This window comes from Pipistrellus kuhlii, unplaced genomic scaffold, assembly GCF_014108245.1.
Source record: "Pipistrellus kuhlii isolate mPipKuh1 unplaced genomic scaffold, mPipKuh1.p scaffold_m20_p_21, whole genome shotgun sequence".
Taxonomy (NCBI): domain Eukaryota; kingdom Metazoa; phylum Chordata; class Mammalia; order Chiroptera; family Vespertilionidae; genus Pipistrellus; species Pipistrellus kuhlii.
In genome coordinates this window covers 1,510,334-1,538,065 of record NW_023425520.1, presented here as the reverse complement: position 1 = coordinate 1,538,065, position 27,732 = coordinate 1,510,334, and the positions used below count along the sequence as shown (strand labels likewise).

The 27,732-nt window shown below is 47.3% G+C and overlaps 1 protein-coding gene across 10 annotated transcripts in view; it reads right to left on the bottom strand.

Moving 5' to 3' along the window:
• Window positions 1–721: 721 nt before the first annotated feature.
• GATAD2A (GATA zinc finger domain containing 2A) overlaps window positions 722–27,732 on the bottom strand; it is a 111,963-nt gene continuing 84,952 nt past the window's right edge. For 5 of the 10 annotated variants that reach the window (XM_036450482.2, XM_036450480.2, XM_036450479.2 and 2 more), the window contains 10 exons: window positions 18,876–19,008; window positions 18,620–18,751; window positions 16,422–16,511; window positions 15,684–15,815; window positions 15,348–15,515; window positions 13,200–13,479; window positions 10,753–11,051; window positions 10,005–10,079; window positions 9,524–9,719; window positions 722–2,230 (listed from right to left, as the gene is read on the bottom strand). In XM_036450482.2, the coding sequence (XP_036306375.1) occupies window positions 2,100–2,230; window positions 9,524–9,719; window positions 10,005–10,079; window positions 10,753–11,051; window positions 13,200–13,479; window positions 15,348–15,515; window positions 15,684–15,815; window positions 16,422–16,511; window positions 18,620–18,751; window positions 18,876–19,008 (1,636 nt within the window). In that variant the 3' untranslated portion in view covers window positions 722–2,099. The remainder of the gene's footprint in view (window positions 2,231–9,523; window positions 9,720–10,004; window positions 10,080–10,752; window positions 11,052–13,199; window positions 13,480–15,347; window positions 15,516–15,683; window positions 15,816–16,421; window positions 16,512–18,619; window positions 18,752–18,875; window positions 19,009–27,732) is intronic. The other 5 variants (XM_036450481.2, XM_036450487.2, XM_036450486.2 and 2 more) reach the window with 5 other exon arrangements.

The following is a 27,732-nucleotide window of genomic DNA, read 5'->3' as shown; positions in this document are numbered from 1 at the left end:
GCTGGGCTGGATGGAGAAGGCAAAGCCAGGGCCTAGCTGTCCTGTCCTCAGCCTGAGGTGGTTTGGTCCAGCAAGGTGAGATAAGAGGTGGTTCCTGAGCCCAGCTGAGCCAAGTTCTGATGGGGCTGGGGATGAACATATGCCTTGAGTCACAGACCCAGTCAATCTGGATGGGAGGGTGGTGGCACTTGAGCTGTCATTTTAATAAAACGCACCCCTCCAGTGCATGAGTGACTTTGGCCCAGACACCTGATTCAGTTACTGCATATAACTGAGGTCTATTTGCTGGGAGTGGCCAGCCCAGAGCTCCTTGTTGGACGATTTGGAGTTTGGCCCATGTAGCTGAACAGAGAGGGCTAACAGCTTAGGGTAGTACGTAAGATGGGTATTTATTTACCAGGCTCGCGCGTGTACACACACACACACACACACACACACACGAAATAGAAATGCTTGCATACTCTTGAGTTTTTGGTGTATAAACACATCCTTTCCCCATACTCCTGAATGTTAATTTCCCTTTCTCCCCTAATCCCTGCATTTTGTTATGAAAGCCACACTTCCCTCCCCTCCCCTCACCTTCCTTCAGCCCATATACTCAAAACAAAAATCAATGAGAAATTCAGGGTTTTATAGAACAAAAAATTAGAACATTTTGCAAAGTTAGGTCTTCAACCACATTAAAAATGTTTTCTAAACACTGATATTCACTCACACGAGAGGGGGTTAAATGAGCCTTTATTAGAATCTTGAAGCAATGTGTTCAAAGGCAGCCCTATAAAATAAGGATTTTAAGTTAAGTCCCTAACTGCATGGACAGGAAAACCAGGGCAGGAGCTGAAGTGGGGAGCGATGTACCCCGTCTCCATGTCAACACATGCATGTGCACACACGGGACACCCTCACATGTGCTTGGAGATGGCGCTGTGTGCAGCTCACACATGACATCTGCCTTTCCTCATGGAACTGATTTTTAAGGAGTGGGAAAACCAAAATGAAACATGACTTAGAGCAGACCTGATCCTTTGTAAGACATTTCTGTAGACTCTAAAGAGGTTTAAAAAAAAAAAAAAAAAAAAAAAGTCTGAAGGCGAACACTGGCAGCACGGCCCTCCTTTAAGGGAAGGTTCTAAACTAGACCCAAACAGAAACCCAGAGTCTGTGAGGGGTAGGGGCATCCCCCACCTGACACACCTGATGGGAGCACAAGCCAGGGCAGCTTGGGATGTTGTCTATCAAAATAAGAAGGAAAAGAAAAGGAAAAAATTAATAAAATAAACCACAACAACAACAAAAAACAACAACACGATAGCCCGCCCCTCCAACTTCCTGCTCAGGCTCTGTATGTTGCTGCCATTTCTCTACTCCCTTCTCCAAGGGCAGCAGCGTGGCTTTCAGGATCCCAGGCTCTCTGGCTGGGTCTGGGTTGCAGTTTGTTCTTCTGCTAAGTGTGGGAGGTTGGGGGTCTCCAGAACGAGCAGCAGTACAGGCCTTCTGCTGGAGCAAACGGGCTGGTCAGTCAGTGGCCCATCCTCTGGGGCATGAGGGCCGTGCTCGGCAGGAACCCCTGGGTCTGCATGGTTTACTTTAAACTCCATCATCATGAGGTGATTAAAAAAACTTGTCAACCTAGAGATTGCCGTGAAGGAAGGCAGTCAAAGATTGGGAGGCTAAGTGGGGAAAAAGCAAAAAGAAAACAACGGTCCACTCAACTTCTAAAGCCCCGAGCTCCGGTCTTGCCCGAGTGTGTCACAGTGTCCAGGCTGCCCATGTGCCCTGAGGGGGCTGAAGAGGAGGGTGGGAGCAGAAACAGCCCCCAAAGTCCAATTTTCTGCTGGTGTTGGGCAAACTAAAGGCAAAGAAAGGAGGAAAGCCCATGGGAAAGGTCCCCCAGTAATAATAATCCTCATCCACCTGTGAAGCGGCCCTCCAGCCACAAAACTTTGCAGCCAAGAATGAAGGGAGCTCTTGCTTCTGCAGTGCGGCAGACACTCGCTTGCTCGCTCTCTTGGGGAGCAGGATGTCTTCCCCAGCGAGCAGAGGGTGGCGGGCCAGGTGGGAAGGAAGAGGGAGCCTATTCTCCACAAGGCCGGCTCACACTATTTCCACGTGGCCGACTGGGGGATGGAGCGTGGCGGGATCATGTCCAGGAGGTACTCCCGCTGGCGGTCCACAGCCGAGGAGGTCTTGTGCACTGTCAAGCTGGGGCTGACAAACGCAAGCGCCCCACCTGCAACAGAACAGAGCAACAGGCTGAGATGGTCCCAGTCAGGGTAGGCTCCCATGAGGACACAGAGTGGGCAGCCAAAATCCTACCTCAGAACTAAAGAGAATTTAAGAAATAACTTGCCCAGCTAGTTTGGCTCAGTGGACACTGAGTCGGTCTGAGGACCAGAGTCCCAGGTTTGATTCTAGTCAGGAGTTGTGCAGGAGGCAACCAACTGATATGTTTCTCTCACATTAATGTTTCTCTCTGTTTCTTCCTCTCTTCCATTCTCCCTAAAAAATAAATAAATAAATAAATAAATCAATGGAAAAATATCCTCAGGTGAGGATTAACAAAAAAAAAAAAAAAAAAAAAAAAAAAAAAGAAAAAAAAAGAGAGAAAAGAAATAACTCAATCTCCTTTACAATATTCTTAGCCTCTGCCACAGTAACAGATATTCCATAGGCTATTTGAGAGCTCTGTTAACTGAGGTGGCTACCACAGTGCTATTTAGAACTGAAAAATAACAAATGACTGAACTATGCAACTGGGAAATTAGTATGATGGAATACCATGTAGTCATCAAAAAGAATAGGGTAACATTCTCTAATTAAACCATTCAAAGAATGGCACACATAGCATAACCCCTTTGTAGGACACTCACATGCAGGACATGTGAATGAAGAGGCAGACTGAGGAAGGCCTCCAAGTGTTATATTTGTTCTCCTGGAGTAGAAAATACCAGCTTTGCCATCATCTTCCTTTTTCATATTATCTAAATATTCCCAAAGTATCACTTTTACCACTGGAAAATGATACACACACACACCAGCACACAGGATTTTGGCTGGCCTGGCCTAAGGACTGCCCTGGATCCCCAGCTACAGCAGCAGGGCTCTCCCAAGAGTATTTTTGATGGAGGTTAATAGACTTTGTGGAACGAGGATTCTGAGGTCAAATGCATTAGAGTCCTCTCTGCATATTCAAGGCAGCACCACCAACTAGATCCCACCCAATTTCTCTCAAACCACCACCTAGAAACTCAGGGTAACCTGGAGCTCTGGTAGAACTCTCCTGGGAAATGTGGCTTCTAAGCCTTGACACTTTAACCTCCAATCTGACTGTGGAACACAGCAACCATTTATTCCTTCATATTCTCTTTCAAACATCACCCTTAAGTGTACACACAGATTCATATAATTGCTATCACAGTGTACACATACATATAATGTATTTTTCGGACCATAAGACGCACCGGACCATAAGACGCACCAGTTTTTAGAGAAGGGAAATGAAGAAAAAAAGATTCTGAAACAAATAGTGTCCTAAAATATTTTATGTGCATTAAAACCCAACATCACAGTCATAAACACATGTAATCAACCCTGTAAACAACAGCATTTAGAACCATTTAGAACCATTATTAACAAATACAGTCAGCAAAAGACAAAATGTACTGTAAAACACAATAACGAGAGACTTCAGTAATAAATTAGAATAAAGTTGAAGATTTATGGTAAAGGTTCTGCTTGTTTTATGAGAACCCCAAGAACTCCTCATCGCTAGAGTCAGAATCTAGAAAGCTCAGATCCTCACAATCACTAACAGAACTTTCGTCACTACTGGTGCTGGTACCAGTATTTTCATATAACATATCATCTTCAGTCCCATCTAAGGCATTGCTGATGCCACATTTTTTGAAGGAATGTACAATGATCTCATCCTTAACTGAGTCCCATGAGGTTTTCACCCACTCACAAACTTGGGTAATAGTGGGCCTTTTCATTCTTCCAGTACCGGTAGGTGTAAGATCATGATTACCAGCAGCCATCCATTTGTTCCACTCTTCCCTCATAAACACTTTAAATGGTTTGTTGATGGACACGTCCAGAGGTTGCAGCTGGCTGGTAAGACCACCGGGAATTACAGCTAAATGAGTTTTGACTTCTCTAAAGTTCTTTTTTGTAGTGTCGGTGATATGTGCTCTGAACTGGTCAAGCACTAACAAGGATGGTTTTTTTAAAAGCCCGCCTGGACGCTTGGACCACACTTTTTCAATCCAGAGCCTCATTCCCTTTTCGTCCATCCATCCTTTGTCATGGACATGCACCACGACTCCCCGAGGAATCGCTTCTTTTGGAAAAGTTTTCCTTTTGAAGATGAGCATTGGTGGCAATTTAGTACCATCTGCACAGCAGGACAACACAAGTGTGTAATGGGTTTTCTCATACCCTGAAGTTTTAACGGTTATAGTTTTTGCTCCTTTGTGGTCTACTGTTCTGTTGGATGGCACATCAAAAGTAAGCAGGACTTCATCCATATTTCCAATCTGGCTTAGTTCAAATTGATTCTTCTTTCTGGCATCAATGACGAATTTGTGAAAAGACAAGATCTTTTCTTCGTATTCGTTGGGCATTTTTTGAGCAATTTTTGTTTTGGTGCACATGACAAGGCCAGATCGCTTCATGAATCTGTAGCACCATGATGGTGAGCCAGTGAAACTTTGAATTCCTTTTTCCACAGCAATGAGTTTTGCTTTATTTATGATCATTTTTGTGGAGACCAAGAAGCCATTTTCACGGTGATGTGTGATCCACTCCTTTATGTCCACCTCCAACTCTGGCCACTTTGCAGCATGCCCACGTAAAGTGTGCTTACTACTTTTCTCCAACTTTTGCAGCTGATCCTCCTGTTTCCTCCACTCTCTTATCATCTTTTCAGAGGGAGGTGGTCCAAAGTGTCTCTCTGCTGCCCTGTTGCCATGCTCCTTTGCATATTTTATAACTTCCAGTTTGAAATCAACTTTATATGTGCATCTCTTCTGCTTGGACATCTTAGTGAGGGGGCGGTACTGGTACCGTTTTTCTGCAAAACCGTAATTAAAGAACTGTAGAAAATACCAATACGGTATGTCTTTTTAATCCTTCCCCCCATATTCCATCAGGTGCTCTCATATCTCTCCCTCCCCCCTCCACACATTTTATTGCAGTCAGGCCCCTTTCACACTTAGTATGCGTTTTTTGTCCGTTTTCAGTGCGTTAACAGACACAATAAAAAAATGGACAGTTACCGCATAAAAAACGCAGCAAAACTGCGTAGGTATATGCGTTTATTTCGCGTTTGTTTTGCAGCAGTTTTAAAGATGCGGCATGCTGCATCTTTTGTGCATTAACGTCACCATACATCATACTAGTCAATGGGAAAAAAAACACACCGCACAAAAAACGCACAGAAAATGCGTACTACATGCAGCAGAGATTTTAACGCAACACAGCTGCATATGTGTGAAAGGGCCCTCAGGCCTAAACACTGTATGTTACTAGTATAGTGGGGGCAAGCTGTAGTAGTTTTCAGAATATTGCCTATATACCGTATGCAGAGACTTTCTGTGATATAGCAATAACATTTACGGTACTGTGTAAAACACTTTCTAGCTTCTCACAAGGCTAAAAGCTGTCAGCAAAGTTCAGTGTTACCACTACAATGTGTAAACCCATAAATCATGCAGAGACTTTCTATGCTTTCTTTGCATAGTTTATGGGTATCTACACGTTGTAGTGGTGAGAGAAGAGGCTGGAGAGTGTTTTACATTATGGTAAATGTTATTGGTTTGGTATCACAGAAAGTCTCTGCATACAATATACCGGTATGAAGTTTGTTGCAGTACAAACATTTTGACAGTTACTGATATAATAGTATGAAGAGAAATTCTGACGTAGCGGCGTTATCGATCAGGGCATCCAGCGGAGGGCGGAGTTTACTGGTGGGCGGAGATCTACAGTACGCCTACCCAGTAGTCAAGCACGGCAACAGAGGGCGGAGAGGAATGATTGGGGGAATAGACGCGGCATTCTTCCGGGCACGGAGTACGGGCCAGCGAGGGGTACAGGTGATGATTACGGTTTGGATTACGCAGTTACCGTACACCGCACCTGGGCTGACATGGAGATATGGCTGCAGCGAGGGCATGGAGGCTGACTACCATACATGGGAACTCCTCTACCACTCGGGGTTTACAGAGCGGGGCAGACACTCTGGGCACGGAGGAATGGACAGTGGCTGCAGCAAGCACACAGAGCCGGGCAAGCACACAGAGACCACACAGAGCCGGGCAAGTAAAAAAACTTTTTTTTAAAAGTATATGTGTAGGCTATATTTGGACCATAAGATGCGGGGACTTTTCCCCTCCACTTCTTGGGGGGAAAAAGTGCGTCTTATGGTCCGAAAAATACGGTACTTATACTTGACTTTCCCCATTTCATATACCGTATTTTTCGGACCATAAGATGCACTTTTCCCCCCCCAGAAGTGGGGGGGGGAAAGTCCCTGCGTCTTATGGTCCAAATATAGCCTACACATATACTTTTTAAAAAAAGTTTTTTTACTTGCCCGGCTCTGTGTGGTCTCTGTGTGCTTGCCCGGCTCTAAAATGGTTCTAAATGCTGCTGTTTACTTTACAGGGTTGATTACATGTGTTTATGACTGTGATGTTGGGTTTTAGTGCACATAAAATATTTTAGGACACTATTTGTTTCAGAATCTTTTTTTCTTCATTTCCCTTCTCTAAAAACTGGTGCGTCTTATGGTCCGGAGCGTCTTATGGTCCGAAAAATACGGTACTTCTAAATTTCCCACAAAAAGAATTTCTATCTAGCCTGTGAGTTCTTAGTTGTATGTATCTTGTACACACTGAGCAAAAGTATCTTTGCCTAGTATTTACAAATGCTCTTTGCTTTCCAGGTGGTCCAAATCCTTCTGTGGTCAGATGAATGTCTTATGCTCCTAAGCTCCTCTCCAGGAGACTCTGGTCAGCTGCATGTACAGTGGGTTCCTGTGTTTCCATTGCACAAACAGCCCTACTTTCTCAGGTCTAACGAGGGTTCCTCTATGATGGCGTTTCTTCTTCCTATAAGGGTGTGGCATGTGCTCACTCCCACAAATGAGCGCTCTCATCCATCTCCTTTGCTCAGCCTTTTGTGTCTAGCGTTCACTTTCCGGTTTTGCTATGTGTTTTTAGTATTTATATACTTTTTTGTAAATATTTTTTTTTATTGATTTCAGAGAGGGAGAGGGGGAGAGCGATAGAAACATCAACTAAGAAAGAGAATCATTAATTGGATGCTTCCTGCACGCCCCCTACTGGGAAATGAACAGGCAACCTGGCAAGTACCCTGACCTGGAACAGAACCATGACCTGCTGGTTCATAAGTCAACTCTCAACCACTGAGCCACACCCAGCCTTGACTTCAAAATTTTTATTATTGATTTTAAAGAGAGGAAGGGAGAGGGAAGGAGTGAGAGAAACATCATGTGAAAGGGTAACATTGATCAACTACCTCCTGCACGTCCACCGGGGGTCAAGCCTACACCTCAGGCACGTGCTCTGGCCGGATTGAACTGGCGCCCGCTCTGTGTGTGGGACAATGCTCAGCCAACTGAGCCACATCGGCTGGGCTCACTTTTTCTTCTTTTGTTTTGCTGAATATATCAAGATTTTATTGTCATATAATAAAACAAAATATGAAGCTTAGAATTGGATCACGTGACCTTTTCTTATCTCTTCCCAGTTAAAAATGCTTGCATCTCTTAATAGCCAAGCATTCTCTTAGATCTGCAGTTAGGCTCAAGCCTCAGCACAATCTCCTTTGTAGTTTTAGCCTTTTTTCCGGGATATCAGCTTGTCTGCCCACCATAACCACTCTGCTTCCTGTCATAACACTGCTTTCCCTGTTGTACTGTGTTACTTTGTGGGGCTTGATGCCTACCACACTTCTTATAGAAAGTTCAGTGGGTTTTAGGAACATTCACCATGTTTGCAAGCGCTATCAGCAGGGCAAGTCACTTTTTCATTTAAAAAAATATATATATTTTATTGATTTTTTACAGAGAGGAAGAGAGAGGGATAGACAGTTAGAAACATCAATGAGAAAGAAACATCGATCAGCTGCCTCCTGCAAACCTCCTCAACAGGGGATGTGCTCGCAACCAAGGTACATGCCCTTGATCAGAATTGAACCTGGGACCTATCCACTGAGCCAAACCGGTTTCAGCCACTTTTTCTTTTCTTTTTTTTAAATATATTTTTATTGATTTTGTACAGAGAGGAAGGGAGAGAGAGATAGAGAGTTAGAAACACCGATGAGAGAGAGTCATCGATCAGCTGCCTCTTGCACACCCCCTACTGAGGATATGCCCGCAACCAAGGTACATGCTCTTGACTGGAATCGAACCTGGGACCTTTCAGTCCCCAAGCCGACGCTCTATCCATTGAGCCAAACCGGTTTCGGCCACTTTTTCATTTTTGATGCAATATTTCTATATTGCATACTAATCTCAATGCTAGCACACAAATAAGAAACTTTTAAAATACGATGACCTAGGATGGCAGGACTGAGGGAGATTAAAAAAGATCTGCCTGAGCGCCTCCTCATCCCCTGGGGTTGTTCTTAAAATGTTGTCTCCCCAGGAGTTTGGGCGACTGGCTGAACATGCAAGGTGCCTCCCCACCTCAGTTAAACTCCCAGCCCTCATCCCAGAGTCCCCCTCCTCACCCCTGCATTAAAAAAAAAAAAAAAAAAAAAAAAAAATTATTGATTTTCCACAGAGAGGAAGGGAGAGGGATAGAGAGTTAGAAACATCGATGAAAGAGATACATCGACCAGCTGCCTCTTGCACACCCCCTATCAGGGATGTGCCCGCAACCAATGTACATGCGCTTGGCAGGAATCGAACCTGGGACCTTTCAGTCCGCAGACCGACACTCTATCCCCTGAGCCAAACCGGTTTCAGCTCACCCCTACATTCTTATTCTATTTTGATCTGTCCAAGCCAGAAGAAGGTGGGAAGAGTGGCCCTCAGATCAAGAAATAAAAGACACTATCTGGATGAACAAAAAATAGTATAGCAGAAAAGGCACAAGTTAACAAGTGTGTTCCCTTTGCCAGGGGCCAGGAGCCAGGAGCCAAGGGGATAGATAAACATCTGCGGTGCCAGAAGTTTACTGGATGATGGGAGTAACTGCCTGAACTGGGCCTGTCTTGTTTTGAGTGAAGGGTTAAGAGTTGGGTACCGAGTGTGGAGACACTGAGAGCTACTTGCTATCTACCCAGGGATGCCACTTGAGGTCATCCTATTTAGTGAACAAGAGAGATTCAGCTGAAGAGTTGGAGGCAGTGTTCTCAGGGAGCAGGTCTGGAGTTCAGGGCCCTTTGTGCCATTTCCTTTCATCATATGCAAGTCTTTGCTAAAATAAGAAACGGATGGACCCAACCACGGCAAGGTCCCTATTTTGAGCTCCTTGGCAGCTTGCCTACCTACCTGTACCCAGGGGTGCCTTCTTCCAGTTGGAGGTGGCATTGCCCTTGCCAGAGCTAATGGCTCTCTCGGAATGTTTGCCGGTCCTGCTGACAAGAGCTGTGGCTGAGGCTGCATTCTGCAGTTTGGGCGACTGGCTGAACGTGTGCAGGACGCCTCGGGGTGTCGTGGCCGAGCCCCGGGACAGCTGGCTGGAGGCCTGCAATGGAAAAAGGGTGCAATGGCTCATATAGGAAAGGAAAAGGTAGAGGGTGAGGTGCTCAGTGCAGCCTTTCCTTGCTGTGGCTGACCTCTTCCCACCCACACGGGGTCCCTAAAGTCCAAAATCAGGAGACCAGGTAAGTTACACCAAGGGGACAGGGGAAGGAAAGAGGGAGAGAGAGAAACAGAGAGACAGACGCAGGCTGCTGACGTGGTCACGGACTGGGGCGTGAGGGCTGGTTGGTGGCTCGGTGCAGGGGACTCCCAGCACTGTAGTTCTGACCTGTAGCACAGCCCCGTTACTCCAGTCGCGGGCCTCTCCTGAGCGGAACGCCAACTTACGCCGGGGTTTTATGACCTATACAAATGGGGGTTGAAATCAAGATCAGCACCATCCACAGGCTGGCCCAGGGCGACCTAGAGTGACCAAAGGGCAGCAGCTGTGGCCACACGAGGCCTAGTCCCCATATGACAGGCCGTTTCCCGAGGATAGTGTGGCCTCCCATTATTATAGGGACCTTGAGAAGATGTGGTCATTAGTGAATTACAAATGACTTCCAAGGACACAAAAAACTGCCAACACAAAGCTTTGGATCTATATGGGGTGGAAAGCAGAGCATTAAAAAAAAACAGCAGCCAAAAAAAAAAACAACTTGATTTTAAACTTCTTTCTCTCCTTAATTTAGCTAGAACATTTCTTCAGAACGCCTCTTTTGTATCTCAATGTGGCTTTCAGAAAAGTCCTTATAGACAAGAAGTACTTGTCGGCGGCACAATGAAAGTGAAAGCTACAAAATCTAAAAAAAATGCAAATTAGTATTTTCACCACTAAACACCACCATTAAACGCAATTTAGACGCAGTTGACAATCAGGCAGATGCTTGCTGAGTATGGACAGAATGCCAGGACATGTTGTGTGCTAGCAACAATGTCCCTCCCTGCCAGGGAAGAGCATCTCTCCTGGAGGATGAGGCCCCAGCCAAGTTCCCAGACCTCCAGGTCACAACGCTGGCTCCTAGACAAGAGCTCACCTGCTTCAGAGTGGGATGTGGGGCGGTGGCAGGCTCGGCTTTGACCTGTACAGGAGCTGCACCCTGTTGCAAAAGGCGCTGCTCGATCTCCTGCTCCTGCTGCAGTGCCTTCACGAAGGCAGCCTTTAGCCTGCTCGTGTGCTCCACCTTGAGCGCCTTCTTCTGGTTGGATGCCATGCAGTTCTCACACATGATGACACCGCCCTTCTCCTCTCGCCAGCGGCATGTGAAGTCCGTCTTGCACTGCGCACACATGTAGGGCTCCCGGGACAGTACAACGGCAGCTGACATCCTGCCTGCTATAGGGCAGATGGGTGGGCTCACATCAAAGGAACAAGATGCCAATCAGAACCCCCACTACCCAGCATGCAGGATACAAGAGGGGCAGCATCCTAAGCCAGGTGGCTCAATGGCTATCAGAGAACCAAAGCCTTAGTAGATGCCAACTGTGTACAGATACTGGGCCATCCTCAGGGAAGCCTTTCAGGCTGAAGCTTTGGAAATGCTGTAGGTCAGGCATCCTTGGTACCGACTCTCAAAAACATTAATTACATAGTGCCATCAGCCTGGCTTCTCCCGATGGCCTTGCCCTGCCACAGCGTAGGACAGGGAGGCATCTCGTCCTGACTTGGCATCCCGCCTGTCCTTCCTATACAAGCCTTACAGCAACAGGTTTTTAAAAAAATCCTCACCCAAGAATATTTTTTCAATTGATTTCTGAGGAGAGTGAAAGGGAGGGATAGTGAGAGAAGGGGAGAGAGGGGAGATATATTGGCTGTCTCCCACACCAGCCCAGGGAACTCAGGTATGTGGCAATGACCAGGATTTGAATTGGCAACACTTCGTTGCGTGAGCCGATGCTCTATCACAGAGCTACATCAGCCAGAGCTCGCAGCTGCTCTTTTGCTAATAATATTACCATTATTCATTATAAAGAAGACATCAAAGGGAGCCAGACATACATCCAGGCCATGTCAGAGCTTGCACCCCTCTCTGTAGTCCCTCAAGGTAACCTGATAGGTGGAGCCTTGTCAGCCCCTCCTCATTATGATTATGCCTTCTCCTCAGCTATAAGCATTTGAAAAGATCACACAGGAAGAGGGTTCAGGCTAGCTGCTCAATTCATATCAGCTCCACCTCAGGCCACAAGTGTCCTTAGTTCAGTGGCTGGTGGCGATCCCCTAACACTGCCTTTACCTCCATTTTCAATATTGTTTTTGCTCACTATCCTGTTTATGCTCTTTTATTCCTAAAAGCTCCTACCATACAGGTGCATTTTCCAAATTGTTTACAATGAGGGTTAGTGAGTCTGTCGTAAGTGTAGGTACCCTCTCCCATCTTGAGTGCTCAGAACACTCAAAGCTCTGCAAAGTTCCACCCCTGTGTTGACTTCTTGTTTGGAAGCAAAGCCTGTCATGTCAGTCTTGGGCAGGCATTTCTCCTCACTGCCCACACCAACATCACAGTGCGGCTGCTTGGCACCCTGGACCATGCATGTGGGGATCTTGAGCTTCACCAGGGCCTTGCTCTCAGGAGGCCCTAACAGGAAAGATGCCTGCAATGTGTTTACGAAGCTGTTGAACTTCTGCCCTGGCTGCGTGCCTCTATTAGTTGGAGCATTGTCCAGTATACTAAACGGTTGCAAGTTTGATTCCTGGTTAGGGCACAAACCTAGGTTCCAGGTTCGATCCCTGATTGGAAAGCACATGGGAGTCAACCAATTGATGTTTTCTCTCTCTTTCTCCCTTCCTCTCTTGCTAAAATCTAAACATGATCTCGGGTGAGTATTTAAAAAAAAAAAAAAAAAAAAGCTATTAAACCTCACAGCAAGTAGAACTGATGATACAATGTTATCCTTAGCATCTAAAATACCCAATATCCTCTGTTAAAAATCAATAAAATATTTAAAAGAAAAGAAAATAGATACAGGAGTCAGTAAGAAAGGCCTAGTATTGAAGTAATGCTTTGTATTATACTTTGATAAAATGGAAAACCTAGTTATTCACTGATTTCTTAGACACAGTAGCACAATACGCTCTATGAAAGAGTCAACAAGAATTTACAGAAACAAGTAATTGATATATAAGGCCAGTATCAATTCTGCAAGCCCTGATGTTCTTAGTAGAACAAATTAAGTTAACATTTCAGGTTTTCTTTGTGTATCTTATATCACATAAACTTCTTATACATTTTTACTTCATTAGCTGTATATTAGTTGACTTTGAAATAACCTGTGAATTTCCATATTGGAGCTGGAAACAAAATAAAAGTATTTACAAAGATAAAATAAATAAATAAAATAAAATAAAATAAAATACCCAATATCTTTAAGACAGCTCTGGGTACACCACAGATGCATAGACAGGTGCTGTACGTTGAGAAAAACCTATGTTACAGAAACTTTAGTGGCAAGAGATAAAAACAACCCTACCTCAGGGCCCACTCACCTTGCGTCTCCAGCAGGTTCTGTACCACCTCCTCCAGGCCGACCAGGTAGATAAATTCGTTATTGGCAGCGCTGGGCAGGAAGTTCATCTCTGGGGCAGGGGGCTTGGGTGGGGGGATTTCAAGCAGCGTCTTCTCCAGCTGTTTGCGCAGTGCGAGCTTGGCAGCCGCCTGCCGGCTGGCTGGAGAATCACCAGATGTGACCACGGAAGTCACGCTGGTGGAGGTGGAGTTGCCCTGAGCAGAGGTGACTGTCGTTCCTTTCAGTGAAGCTGGGGATGGCTTTTGGGAAATAACAACATGGTCAGAGTGCTAGGGGTAACCAGCACTGCGGCAGGCCCTACTCGCTGCACCCACAGCCCAGGTCAGCACCATTAGTTGCACTAATTAATGAGTCCCCGAGAGAGAAATTCCGAGCTGCTTGATACCTGTGAGCAGCAGGCAGAGTAGCAATAAACCATTCATCCTATGAAATGACCAATCTTGTATACACACTGTTGAGGCTTAGCTGATATTCAATAATCCATACACATTAAAAAAAAATCTATAATTTGCTACATTTTGCCAGGATATCCATAAAGCAACCCATCACTATAACCAAGACAATGGGCATCCCCTTAGCAATGTCCCTGCAGCACCAACCCAGACAGCATGGCCACCAACCCAGACAGCTCTATGGCCTGACCCTCCTCTCAGCACAGGTCTGGCAGCCTCCTTCCTCACAGGGGTGCAATGGTGGTTCAAATGTCATCTGTGGCATTTCCCTGTGAGCATCTTTGTGTGTGCTTATCTGGAGATGCTAATGTCCTTATCAGGATTTAGGAGAGAGCAGTTTCTGCACCAACCTCTCACCCTGAGGTCACACTGCACCACCCCACTGTGCCTCAACCCTTGCTATTTCTGCACTACTTTATCCTCTTTGTCTAGACTCCAGTGGCCAATGCTCCATAGTCTCCTTGCTCCAGTTCACTCACCCTCAACAATGTCAAGTGCTCTCCTCAAAACCTGAAACTGACCATGATAGTGCTCTTAGCTTCATAAGGTAGAGGACTCTTTTGGAAATCTAAAGAAAAGCAGCATACACCATCCCCAGGAAAATGCACACACCTAATGACTTGCCTATAATACATCACAGGTTTTAAGAAGCACAGATGTTTCCCAGGATCCTTTCCTCCCACCCCCACCCCCCGAGAAGGTCTCAAAGTCAAAGAGACTCCTCAACACAGAGGATGCCATCACAGCATCTTGACCTAGCCAATGCCTCATTGACCGACCAGCCAGTTCTCCCCTGAACCCTCCTTGGGGTCACCACCCCACTGCAAACAGAACCCCCTGCACCACTGCTGCTGGACTGCTTTCTTTTATCCTCCCTGCACACTGAGCTGAGAATAGGGTCTGGCACCTGGAGGGATCCAGATCAAGGGTTATGGGGTAAAATGCTTGTATAGGTCAAGCTTTTGTTTTGCCAAGACATTACTATGTGGCAGCAGGACTGCACTTGATCATGACCTAGAGAAGGCAGGCAAGAATATATTAGGCCAATGGAGGCAGAGATGCTGACTCACCCATCAGCAAAAGCCCTTGCTACCCAATAATTTTATCTGTCAATGAGGCTTTGCTTCTAGCCTATTGGCCCCCCCATCCCATCTTCCTGGCTCTGTTGGGTGGGGACAAACACATCCCATCTAGGAGTGTTTGTCCAGAATTGAAGGGACTTGTGAATAAGAATAGGTACACTAATGCCATGAGGACATTTGCAGACACATGATCCTCATGTGCTTGTGCCTACAGGGGTTAAGGGAAGGAAAGGCTCTAGTGCCCCCCAGCCATCCCCAGGCCCAAACACCTCAGCTGGCACTATCTATGCCCCAAACCTGCCTTCCCCAAGACCTCAGATTCCCATCTCAGCTCAGGTCTGCACCCCTCACCCTTTCAGCAACTCTCCACTTCTGTCATGTGGCAGATCCGTGTATCTGCCTGTGACCTTCATGCCTGACAGCCCAGAGGAGCTCAAATACAAAGCACAGGGATGTCCAAAGCCTCACTTGGCTCTGAGGTCACACCGCACCACCCCACTGTCCCTAAGGACTGTGGACTTTTGGGGGCAGCTGCATGATACACTTCCCATGTCAGCAGAACATGGCCCTCACCTGTGGGATATTGACGAGCAGACTGGTGTTGGGGACATTGGCAACACGAATAAGGCCTTGCTGGATGATCCTCTGTCCCTGGATTTGCACATTGGGCACAGACGCCCGGGGGGCCAGGAGGAGTGGAGGTGGCCCCGTGCTGGAATGTTGTCTGATGTTGTGGATTTGCTGTGGGGTGGGATGGGGACAAGACAATGAGGGACAATAGAGGGAGACAGAGGAAAAGACTGGCTCATAGCCCCAGCCTGAGAATTGGAAAGGGTTGTTTATGTGAGGTAAACCATTGCCTGGGGCTGCCTGGCCATATTCCTGTCCCAAGGGTGCACCCTTGCTCACCTGAGCCCCCCTGACAAGCGGGGGCATGACGACCTGTGAGCTTGCCTGCGGCCCCAACTTTGAGGACATCTGCTGCCCACCACGGACCAGGGGCGGTGGGATGACACTACCAGGCATTCGAGTCGAAGAGGTCTGTCAAAAGATACCAATCCCATATCTTAACAAGTGGTTTGTTTGTTTTTAAACAAACAGGTATACTATTTTTGTAAAAGCATATACTTATTAACCAAAAAAAGAGGAGATAATAGAAAACACATAAATGCAATAAGGAACATAAGACTCCAACAAGAGACCTGTAAACATGGGCACAGTCAAGACACAGGCCCCACCAGAGCAAGAGTCCAGCTAATCAGGACAGGCACCTGCTGGTGTGAGCTGTGGACTCAGGCTTGTTTAAAGGGATCTGGGCCCCTGTCCTATGGCTAGGAGGGAGAATCCTTTGAGCAGAGGAGGCTAGAAGCCTTGCTGGGTCAAGATCCCACTGCCTTTGGGAGTCTCTGAATAAAAGGAGCCCAATATGTTTAGGTAGGAACTTAGTTCTCTCTCCAGTGTCAAAAGGGGTGGTCATGGGTGGGGCCTCCCATCTGTTGGTATGATTTGTTTATGATGTCAGTGGTGGCTTTAGTTTGGGAATATAAGCATTCTTTATTTTGGGGACGCCAGCATTCTTTATTTTGGGGACCCAGTCTAATCAGAAGGAACAGGGCTACTCAAGAGCCTGATGAGAAAGGAACTGACCTGAAGTGATGGCTTCCCGGAAGGAATGTTCTGGGTGCCCCGCACGAGCGGGGGAGGGGTGGTCACGGCGCTCCCAGTGGAGCCTGTGGGCTGCAAGAGAGCAGGATACTCGTTAGATGAGAAAGCCATCAGTCCTGCCCACCCCATAATCCTGATGAAGGAGGACTGATTTTCTTCCTATTCCAAAGGTACTAAAGTTTGCAAAGGTTTTGCTTCCAGCCTGGTAAGTGACCCCTGCCTATCTGCGACAGGAAATGGCATGTACAAAAATGGGCAAAGGAGAGCTTTTCCAGCATGACTTCACCGCCTGGGGACTCCTGCCATCACTTTGTGGCTCTGCCTGTCAGGGGGCAGGAAAAGCAGGCAATGGAAAAGGACCCAGGGCCTGGACAGGTTAATATCAACCTTAGGGTTCTTTTAACATTTTAAAAAATATGTTTTTATTTATTTCAGCGAGAGGAAGGGAGAGGGAGAGTTGGAAACATGAGGAGAATCATTGATCAGCTGCCTCCTGCATGCCCGCTACTGGGGATCGGGCCTGCAACCCATGCGAGAGCCCTGACCGAGAATTGAACCATGACTCCTGGTTCATAGGTTGATACTCAATGACTGACTGACACCAGCTAGGCTTAACCTTGGGATTCTTTTTTTTTTTTTTTTTTTTTAAATCTATTCTATTGATTTTTTACATAGAGAAAGGGAGAGAGTTAGAAACATCGATGAGAGAGAGTGTCATCGACCAGCTGCCTCTTGCACGCCCCCTACTGAGGATGTGCCCGTAACCAAAGTACATGCCCTTGACTGGAATCGAACCCGGGACCTTTCAGTCCACAGGCTGACGCTCTATCCACTGAGCCAAACCGGTTTCGGCTCAACCTTGGGATTCTTAAAGTAACATTCCACTAGGGAAGGGACAGTGACATAGTTGGGTCACTTTACCTTATCTTCAACAACTGACAAGGAAACAATAGGCAGGTTCTGTCCACCAGAAATTAATTGAAATCAGTCAGGCCACATCCACTTGCTGACTGAGTGGGATGGGAACTCAAATAAGCCCCCAAATCAGACCAGTGAGTGTCTTTCTTCTGTTCCTCTCTCTTAGGGAATACGAGTTCTACACATTCTGTCAGCCATCCTGCCTGCCATGTAATCACTTTCCTGGTTTAGTGATAGTGGGTTTTTTTCTTTTTAAATATATTTTTATTGATTTCAGAGAGGAAGAGAGAGACAGAAACAACAATGATTAGAGGATGAAACCATTGATTGGCTGCCTCCTGCATGCCCTCTTCTGGGGACTGAGCCCACAACCTGGGAATGTGCCCTTGAAAAGAATCAAACTTGGCATCCTTGAGTCTGCAGGCCGACACTCTATCCACTGAGCCAAACCAGCTAGGGTACGATAGTGCTTATGATAAGAGCAGCTGCATAACTAATCATAAACCTTCCCAGAAATCCAACAAAACACGAACTTGTCCTACAAGTTCACAGGGTGAGCTCAGAGCAGAACCACAAAGAACTTCAGGCACTGGGACAGAGCCTCTGTCCACAACTCCAGATTAAAACAGATGCCCAAATTAAAACACAGCAGCTTCTCCAAGCCAGCACAGCCACCCGAGGGCAGGAGGCCATTTTAAAAACAAACTTGGGCCCTAGCCGGTTTGGCTCAGAGGATAGAGCGTTGGCCTGTGGACTAAAGGGTCCCGGATTCAATTCCGGTCAAGGGTATACACCATGGTTGCGGGCACATCCCCAGTGGGGGGTGTGCAGAAGGCAGCTGGTTGATGTTTCTCTCTCATCAATGTTTCTAACTCTCTATCCTTCTCCCTTCCTCTCTGTAAAAGATCAATAAAATATATATAATTTAAAAAAAATTTTTTTAAAAAATTCAGGACAGAGCTCTGAACCTTGAAGTATGCTTCCAGCAGCTTCATACATCTGTTTTCTACTCCCTTCATACTTTTACAGGAAGTAAGTTTTACGTATTCAGATTTGGAACATTCTAGACTAAGCAGGACTCTCAATATCCTCTCACTGACATCCTTTTAGCTAAATACAAAATGGGACCTTTTGTATTTAGCTAAAGTTTCTATTCAGACCCTCATGCCCCCGAGGAAACCCATCTCCCATGATTAGCCTTTCCAACCCCAGCTCTGAATGGCTTCCACTGACCCTTGAGGAAGGTACAGACATGCACAAACCTTCTGGGTGGTGGTTTCCTTTTGTATCTGACTCTGCCGCAACTTTTTCAATAAAACGAGTTTTGCTTCTTCTAACCGTAACTCTTCTTTCAGCTGCTTAATCATCCTTTCTCGTTCTTCAGGACTGCTTTTCTGCAAGCGCAAGAGAAGAGGGTTGAGAGGGAGGCCCGGCACCCAGGAGCACAGGTCCCACGATCACCGCTATATTCAGAGATGTGTTCAGTGGAGTGTTCCCTAGCAGGGGGACAAGACTCACCATTAGGTCCTCAGTGCTGGTCTCCTGCAAGGTCTCTTTCGGAAGACCATTCACCCTCGGGCTCGCAGGCTGCTCATTGTCGGAGAGCACAATCACATCAGGCGAGGGGGCTCTCTTCTCGGGCTTTATGTCACTGTGGAGCAGGGACGGCTTGTTGTTACCAGAGCATACTGACTATGCTGGACTGTTCCCCAGAACCCCTCCAGGTGCCCAGACTAAAACACAGACAAAGCAAGGAGATGGCAAGCACACTGCCCTACTGGTGGCAACATCTCTCCTTGTGTCCTCCCTCATAGTCTCTCTGCCACCCATACTAAGCTGCCTTCTCTCATGGTATTCACCATGCAGTACCCAAACCCACATGTTTATGGCTCTGCCCCTTCCAGTTCCAATTGGGACTGTTCTTGGTGCCTGCCTTTATGTCCCCAGGGATGAGGACACCTATATGTCTTAGGATGACATAGACATTTTGGAAAACGCCACTCATCACTACTCTTTCTTCTACAATATGGCTAGGTGTTAAATTAAAAACGTCAGTAGTTAACCACTGAGCAACTCCAGCCAGGGCTAGAATGTTGGCCCGTACACCAAAAGGTCACAAGTTCAGTTCCCAGTCAAGAGCACATATTTGGGTTGTGGGGCATGCTCCCCACCTCTGGTTGGGACATATGCGGGAGCAACCAGTCGATGTGTCTCTCACATCACGTCCATGCCCCCCTCCCCCCCCTTTTCAGTTTCTCTGAAAAGCAATGGGGAAAAAATATCCCCGGGAGAGGATTAACAACAACAAAACAAGCAAACAAAAATCTCAGTGGTTACAGCCTCGGCCAGTACACTGAAGAAGAGTCATGGGTTCAATTCTTGAACAAGGGCACGTACCTTCGGAGCCCCCCGCGCCTTCCTCCCTTCCTAAAAATATCAATGGGGAAAATATCCTTGGGTGAGGATTAAGATAAACAGGGAAACAAACACATGGCCCTGGATCCTGACTGAGGTCCTTCTTGGACCACATGTGGCCCCTTCAACCTTCCAGTGTAATGTGGCTATATGTTTTGAAATAGACTATAATACTGAACACATTTTATCTTGCAAATCTGGGTGCTCTTATTCTATCTGATCTGCTCACAAATTGGTTTCCAGCAACCTCTATCCCCCATGCTTTAATAGAGGGTGAAGTGGTCTGGCGCCAAGGCTACCTCTGCCATTACTCTGGCCCTCTTACCCAAACCCTGTCCACCCCCAAGTCTCCTAAGACATATATGCACATCTGAGCCTCTACTATGGTGTCACTGACCCTATACACAGAATCAAAGGGTCCCAAGATGGCACTTCTTCCCCAACAAAGTGGCTCCATTTGCTGAGGGCAAATGTAAACATTCTGGCTTCAAGTCTGGTTGAAGGAATCAAATCTTTCCCTTAGCAGCAAAATCAACCAAGGACCAAACTGGTCCGCTAGGTGGCACTGTTGCCCAGAGAACAAACTTGATAAAGTTAACTGAGTAACAGCTAGAAGTTATCCCACTCTTTGCACTACATCTCAGCAAAGCAAGGGCAGAGTTATAGGGAACTGCTGCTTAATAGCCCACTAAACCACCTTTGCTGTCTCTGGTGTGAGCTGCACATTCACAGAGGACTAGACCCTGAGGGTTCCCTGACTCTCCTGGATCCTGGACCCTAGTTGGCTGCAGGCAGGCGGGGCAGCAGCCCAGAAAGAACCACATCTAAAATTACAGACTGCAGGCACTTCCTAAGGAAGTGTGTGCTGAGATGAGGGTAATCTACAGGGATTGATCACTTTTTATCATCTCAGTGAGGGTGTGCACTTCTTCGGTGGGCGAGATGTAAAAAATTAAAAAAAAAAAAGAAAAAGAAAAGAAAGAAAGAAAAGAAATTGGCCAGAGGGAAGAGGGCAGGGTGAGGGGACCAGACCATCTGGAAGCTGCAGCTCCCTGAGATGGCCACTCTGACCGCAGCACTCCTAGGTCCCATCTTAGACTGACATTAATCAATAACTCATCCAAGAGATGACATCACCTCCCATCAAAGATCACTTAGCATCCCAGCAGGGAGTGAACTTCCTGTATGCACTCAGGCCACCAAAAAGTCATGTGATGAAGGCATTTCCCTCCTCTGTCATGTGACTCTTTAACTGTTCCTTCCTTGTGAAAACCATGGCAACAGCCAGTTCTAACCAGTTTGTGACAAGCAGCCTTCATTTTAAGAAGTGAGGTAGGTTTCAGGTGTTTTTAGAAAATGGAGGAGCCCAGCTCACCCTGGAACTGCCGGGCTGGCGGGCACTTCCTGTGTGATGTCCACCCACAGAGACTATAATATGTTACAGAGACTTGGTCATTTCCAAACAAAGAGGGGCCACCAGCCCCTCTAGTTTCCAACATGAAAAACTTCCCTAAGCTCCATCTTTAAAACAAGGGTGCTTCAAGCCTCTCAGTTCCTTCCCAAAGAATTCTTTTAATTCAGGAAAAAGAATGCCTCTTTGATACAGAATCAGAATTAACATGGATTTTTTCCCCCCCCCAATTGTTTTAAATAATAGAACCATTTAGGCCAGGGGAACAAAAGCAGAGGAAATCTAGCAGCTAGAGGGACGGTGGCATGGCCAGGTACACTGCTTCAGTCCAAGGCAGTGACCTGGGCACCGAGTTTACTTGGAAGCTATAAGACTTCAGGCAAATCCGATAAGCCCATCCTGCCCATCTTGGGAACGCTTATGTAAAATATTGTGATCAAGAGATTTTACATGACCTGTGAAAAAATCATTGGACGCAAGCCAGGCTATAGTCAGTGAAAATTGTCTCACTACCTCATCTCCTTGAGCAGTCTCTGGCTAAACAAACACAGAACCCTCTCAAGTCTTCTGGAGGTAAGACCAGGATTGTAAACTTAACTTTATAACAGGATCCTGCGTCCACAACGCCAAGCCTCTGTCCCAGGTGTTCACCAGCCAGAGGACAGAATGAGGTTAATATTTAGTGTACTCTGCCCCCTCACCCCATCTGTGCCAGGGGAAGCAGTCTCATAGAGGGAAACAGTCAGAAACTCTGACCTTTGTTCTCTGAATGAGCCTGCCTGATGTTGGGGAAAGAGTGCTTCATCTACACTCATGCATTTATCCATTCAGTCACTTAACTCTGATTTGCTGAATGCTACCTAAGAAGTAGGGATAGTGGCAGGCAGGGAGGATAAACCCCTGGATAAAAAGGTGGATCTATCCTTAGGATCTACCAAGAGGAACAAGACAACCACCCACATCAGCTCAGGAGCAGCTGGGCAGCTTCTCCAGGGCTTTAGAAATGTAGCATCTTTCTGCCCTGCCCTACACCTTACTCAATCTAAGCCTGAATTTTAATAAGACTCCTGAGATTCCCCCACACACTAAGAGAGCTGGGAATGACTGGGCCCAATAAGGCCTCAGGACAAGAAATTCCTCTGAGGGCCCGCGGCAACCAGCCATTCCCTGCCAGGACTTTCTTCTCTGCAACTCCCCAGCCCGGCAGCTGGGTCCAGAAGCAGGTAGCTGCTAGTTGTGGTTAAAGGCGGAGTGAGGTGTTGCTAGATCAGCACCAGCCTCACCCGCTCCTTCTGCAAACCCCAACCTGGGCCTGAGGGCATTCCTCCCACTGGAACCCATTCACACCTCCCAGGCCAAGCCAATTCTTATCCACCCCAACCAGTCCCACCAGTCTCTATACCATGGGACCACCCTGTCTTGGGCTCTGACATTCACCACCATTCCCTTCACCACTCTCTCACATCCTCCTTTACAAGATGCACTTGAAACCTTTTGTGCCCTCATAAGGTCCCTGGGTTCTCCTACCCCAAGCTAGGGCTGCAGGTAGTTACAAAAAGTGGCCAGAACTCCACTGCTCTACTTGTAGCCTGTCTCTATAAGGCCCATATACTGGATGTTCCCAGGATGACCCAACAAGCAAAGGGCAAAACAGGAATCCAATCCTGATATGATACTATGGACTCAGAAGAGGGGGAGGGGCTCCGCTCCTCACTAGAGGCAGAAGAGCAGGAATCTTCTCCTAGTGCCACACTGGCTAGGAGTGGCAGAGAGGACACAGGGCCTCCTCCCAGAGCCCATGGCCATGCTCACAAAGGCCTACCATGAGTGGGCACTGTGCACCAGGCTTGCACACTAGGGAAGAGGGCAGGTGTTGCTGTCACACTCCCACAAAACCACCTGTGGTCTCACTTGATTCTGCCTCTTGCAAGTGGAGGAGCCTAGGGCAAGGCAAGACACTTTCCTCTCTGTGCCCCTAAAGAACAGGAACAGGGATTTCAGCTCAGCTGCTCCTCAGAGCTCAAAATTGTTCAGATAACTTAGAAAGCTGTTAGGACACCAGGGTCCCAACCTTTCCTAAAGCATTAAGAGGCTGCTCACGGTGAATGCAGGCTTCGCACACAATGGGCTACTGAAGTAACTAACATTCAAATATTCTCAAACCTAGGAGGGCAGGGTTTGTGTCTGTTCTGTGAGCAACTGTCCCAGCAGCTACAGGATGGTCTGACATAGTGGGTTTTCAAGCAACAGGATTGGCACATGCCCACTTCCTCATCTTCCCTGGTACCTGGTTCCAGGATGGGCTCTGTTAAGTCCACAAGGAACGCAGCAATACCTGTAGAGTGACTAATAATCTTGCACACGTGGGTGACTATGTCCATAGGCACAATCAATGCTGTGTTGCTAAAGGATGTGCAAATTAACTTAAAAGGATTTCTGAATTCTGTGTTATGTGTCTTTTCAGAACACAGGCCCTTAAGTTCAACCTCTAGCCTGTGAGTCCAGGATTCTGGTGGATGTTAAGAGGAAGTCCCAATACTCGTGGTGGACAGAACCCTGTACAGAGAACTAGCACTCCACCCTGATGAGGTCATCAGCCCAGCTTTGAGAGCCCTGTGAAGGCGCTCATTCCAGCTAACCCTTGACTGTGCTCATACTCCATCTAGTCCTGTTCCCATGATCTGGGCTGGTTTTGTGACTTGCTCTCTTACAGGAATGTGGAGGAAGCAACATTGCAAGCTTTTTTTTTTTTTTTTAAATATATATCTTATTGATTTTACACAGAGAGGAATTGAGAGGGATAGAGAGCTAGAAATGTCAATGAGAGAGAAACATCGACCAGCCGCCTCCTGCACACCCCCCATTGGTGATGTGCCTGCAACCAAAGTACATGCCCTTGACTGGAATCGAACCCAGGACCTTTCAGTCCACAGCCTGACATTGTGCCAAACCGGTTTTGGCCATTGCAAGCTTTTGAGGCAAGGCCACAGGAACCTTGCAGCTCCCACTTCAGCCCCTAGAGTGAGCCCATGAAGGCCCATGTACCGCAGCTCCCGAGACCACCCTGGTGTAGGATGCCAAGCTAGTTTCATGGAAAGAGGGTCTCTGAGGGTCAGAAACAGACATGGAGATGAGCCTATCCATCCCACATGAGTGACAAAGCCACCAGTCATCCAGCTCAGCTCATGTGGAACTGCAAGAACAAGAGCTCAAGAAGCAGTGCCCTGCTCAGACCAGCCAAAAGACAATTACACACCAATACATCATTACATTAAACCACTAAGACAATGGGGCCAACAGGGAGCGAGCCCACACTATGGTAACTCCTTGTCCTCCCTCAGACTGTCCCCAACAGAGGCCATGTACCCTAGACATTACCCTGGATAGGAAGGGGGGAAGAAAAGGCTCTCAAAGCCCCCAAAGGGACCAGTGCAGTTCTCCACACATGTATGTCCTGTGGCAGATACAGAAGTTGGGATAAGATGGACATGGAGTTCCAGGAAGACTGAGCAAGAGACCAGAGCTGCCCAACAAAGGGGGTGAGGAGAAAGTCCCACAGGAAAGGAGGGGCCATCCTCAAGCCTATGAGCCACCAGTTTCAGATACAACCTAGAGTGATATCTGAGTCACAGCTAAAAGCAATTCCAATGAGCACCTCTCCACCTCCATTTCCAGAAACACTTCTAGAAAGGCCCTACCAGAAAATAAGAGTTATCGCAGTTCCCAGGGAAGTCCTACCATCTGGCACCATCTCACTGGCAGGCCCCTGTGAACTGGGTGCCTTGACAGACACACATTTCTGAGCCCTTTCATGGCCACCTGGGCATGGAGGCTGCTCACTGGAATCCCACCCTCCTTTCCCAATGGATACCATTCACTCAGAGACATTTGATGTGATTAGACAGGAAGCTCCACTGCCTGGACAGATTGTGCCCTACAGTCCACGTCCTGCCTGCCCCTTATGGGGAGAGGTGCCTGGTCCCCTCCCCAGACCCTTACAGCCCTGGAGTCCACCAGCTGGCTTCCCACCCCTCTGCTTAAATCCCTTCTTGGCATCCACTGCTACTTCTCCCAGCACTGTAATTTGACACCCTGTTGGCTGGGATGTCAAGAGAAAAGTCTGCTTTGTGGGGGCCTGGAAGTCAGAACACATTTTGCTTCTTGGCCACAAAGGCCATGGAGGTGAGCAGCTGCAATGGGATTTTTGAAATCTAGCCATCATTCTTCCTGGAGACTTCAGGTCTGACTATCGCTCTGGGATGCCATTACAGTGCACCAGCCCTGCCACAGCTACAGCTGAACATATCAGGAGAAAAGGAGGAAGCATGTGTGGCCAGACTCTGGCCTGTGGGCCCAATGCCCCTGTAGGACCCCCAGTACAGAGATGGGCAAGTCCAGGGCACATGGCAGGAACAGAGGAGCACTATGCCATCAGCAAGGTCAGAAGACATCCAGCCTATCTTGCTGGGCTCCTTTTAGGAACAAAGGAACCCCTGAAAGTCACAAATCCTGGCCAGGGATGCCAAGATGGCCCCTCTGTGACTGGAAGCAGTGATAGGAGCCAGTTTCCAGGTGCGCAGAGTTGCCAAAAGATGTACAGACAAGCCAGAGAGGACCCCCTCAGCCAGCAGCTGGCAATGGCCCCAGGGAAAGACCCCAACACCAAAAAGTAACAGGGTAGCCTGTAGGGCCAGCGCCCACCCAAGGAGTCACTTCAGCATGATCCTGCCAGGAGCCAGTGTTGTCATGCTATGGGCAATACCCTTATGAAGAACCATTTATTGGCTGCCTCCTGCATGCCCCCCACTGGGGATCAAGTCCAAAGCCTGGGCATGTGCCCTGACAGGGAATGGAACCATGACCTCCTGGTTTACAGGTCAATGCTCAACCACCTCAGCCCTTAAGAATCTTTTTAATATTCTGTGACAAGATAGGATTCTGTAAAACATGTTTGCCTGTATGAGCCCAACAGCTTCCCAACATGTCAGAGATTAACTAATTTGATTCTGCAATACTGAAAATGAAATGTGTCAGTAGAACTGACCCTTGAACAACTCAGGGGTTAGGAACACTGACCCCTGCACAATCAAAAATCCACGTGACTTTTGACTTCCTAAAATTTTAACTACTAATAAATATTCTACTGTTGACTGGATGTCATACAGATAGCATACTAGATGTCAGATAGTCAATACAGATGTCATACAGATAATCAATTAACACATTTTGTATGTCATATGTATCATAAACATCTATGTATTAAGTGGACTCACACAGTGCAAACCCATGTTGTTCAAGGGTCAACTATATTTGAAAGATCTCAACAAGCCAGTAAACCAGTATTTTCTAATGTTCAATGATACAACAAAAATCAAACATGAATAAAAATATCATTCAGGACGAGAAGAGACATATTTCCCAGACAGAAGAATATCAAGTAATCTATGCAGATGCTGCACCCTTGAAGAGGGGGAATGTGGGCTGTAAATAGTGACTTCCTTCCAAAGTGGATAGCACACAAAAAGGGAGAGCAGCTTTACATAGGAGACATCTGACAGACACCACCTCCACCAGGGGATCAAGGTCAACATCAGTGAAAAGTCACATTGGCTCAGCTGGCATGGCTCAGTGGGTGATCGTCAACCTATGAACCCAGAGATCACAGTTTGATTCCCAGACAGGGCACATGCCCGGGTTTCAGGCTTGATCCCCAGTCGGGGGTATGCAGAAGGCAGCTAATCAATGATTCTCTCTTATCATTGATGTTTCTATCTCTCTCTCCCTCCCTCTCCAAAATCAATTTTTAAAAAAAGTCACATTGGAAAAAAATTTGAGGATTCTAGATGGCTGCACAGGTAAACACCTAACCCCAGCCGCACACAACAATTTCAATAAAATACAACTAAAATATAAAATGGACATTACCCAGAACTACAGGAAAGTCGACTGACTGGAAATTCTACAATGAGAAGCAAGGAGAAAACCAGAAGGAAGAGTGGAGGAGCTGTAAAAGCCCAAGGTACGAAGACACAAGGCGCACGCGGTGAGGACAGAGCCGGAGAGGAGGGGGCGGCTGAGTGCCTAGCTGGCATTCCCTAGCGGGAAGGAGATAAAAGCTCCAGACTCTGCTGAACCCCAGACCCGACAGCGCTGAACCCCAGTTCTAGGCCAGACCCTGGGGTCCCAAGCTCAAACAGAGGGAGCTGGGTTGTAAGGCGGAAACCCGGGGAGCAGCGAAAGGCAGAGCCCCTGGAGGCGTGCACATTGCGCGCAGAGGATGGACTGTTGACTCTGCTGCCAGATTGCCCTAGCAGGAAGGAGACAAAAGCTCCGGAATGTGCTAAGCCCCAGTTCCGACTGCTCTGAACTCCAGTTCTAGGCCAGACCCCGGGGACCCAGGCTCATCCAGAGGGAGACTAGGCTGTAAGGTGGAACCCTGGGGGAGGGGCGAAAGGCAGAGCCCCCGGAGGCGCGCACATTGTGCGCAGAGAAGGGACAATTGGCTGTGCCGCGGGATTGCCCTGGCGGGAAGATGACAAAAGCCCCAGA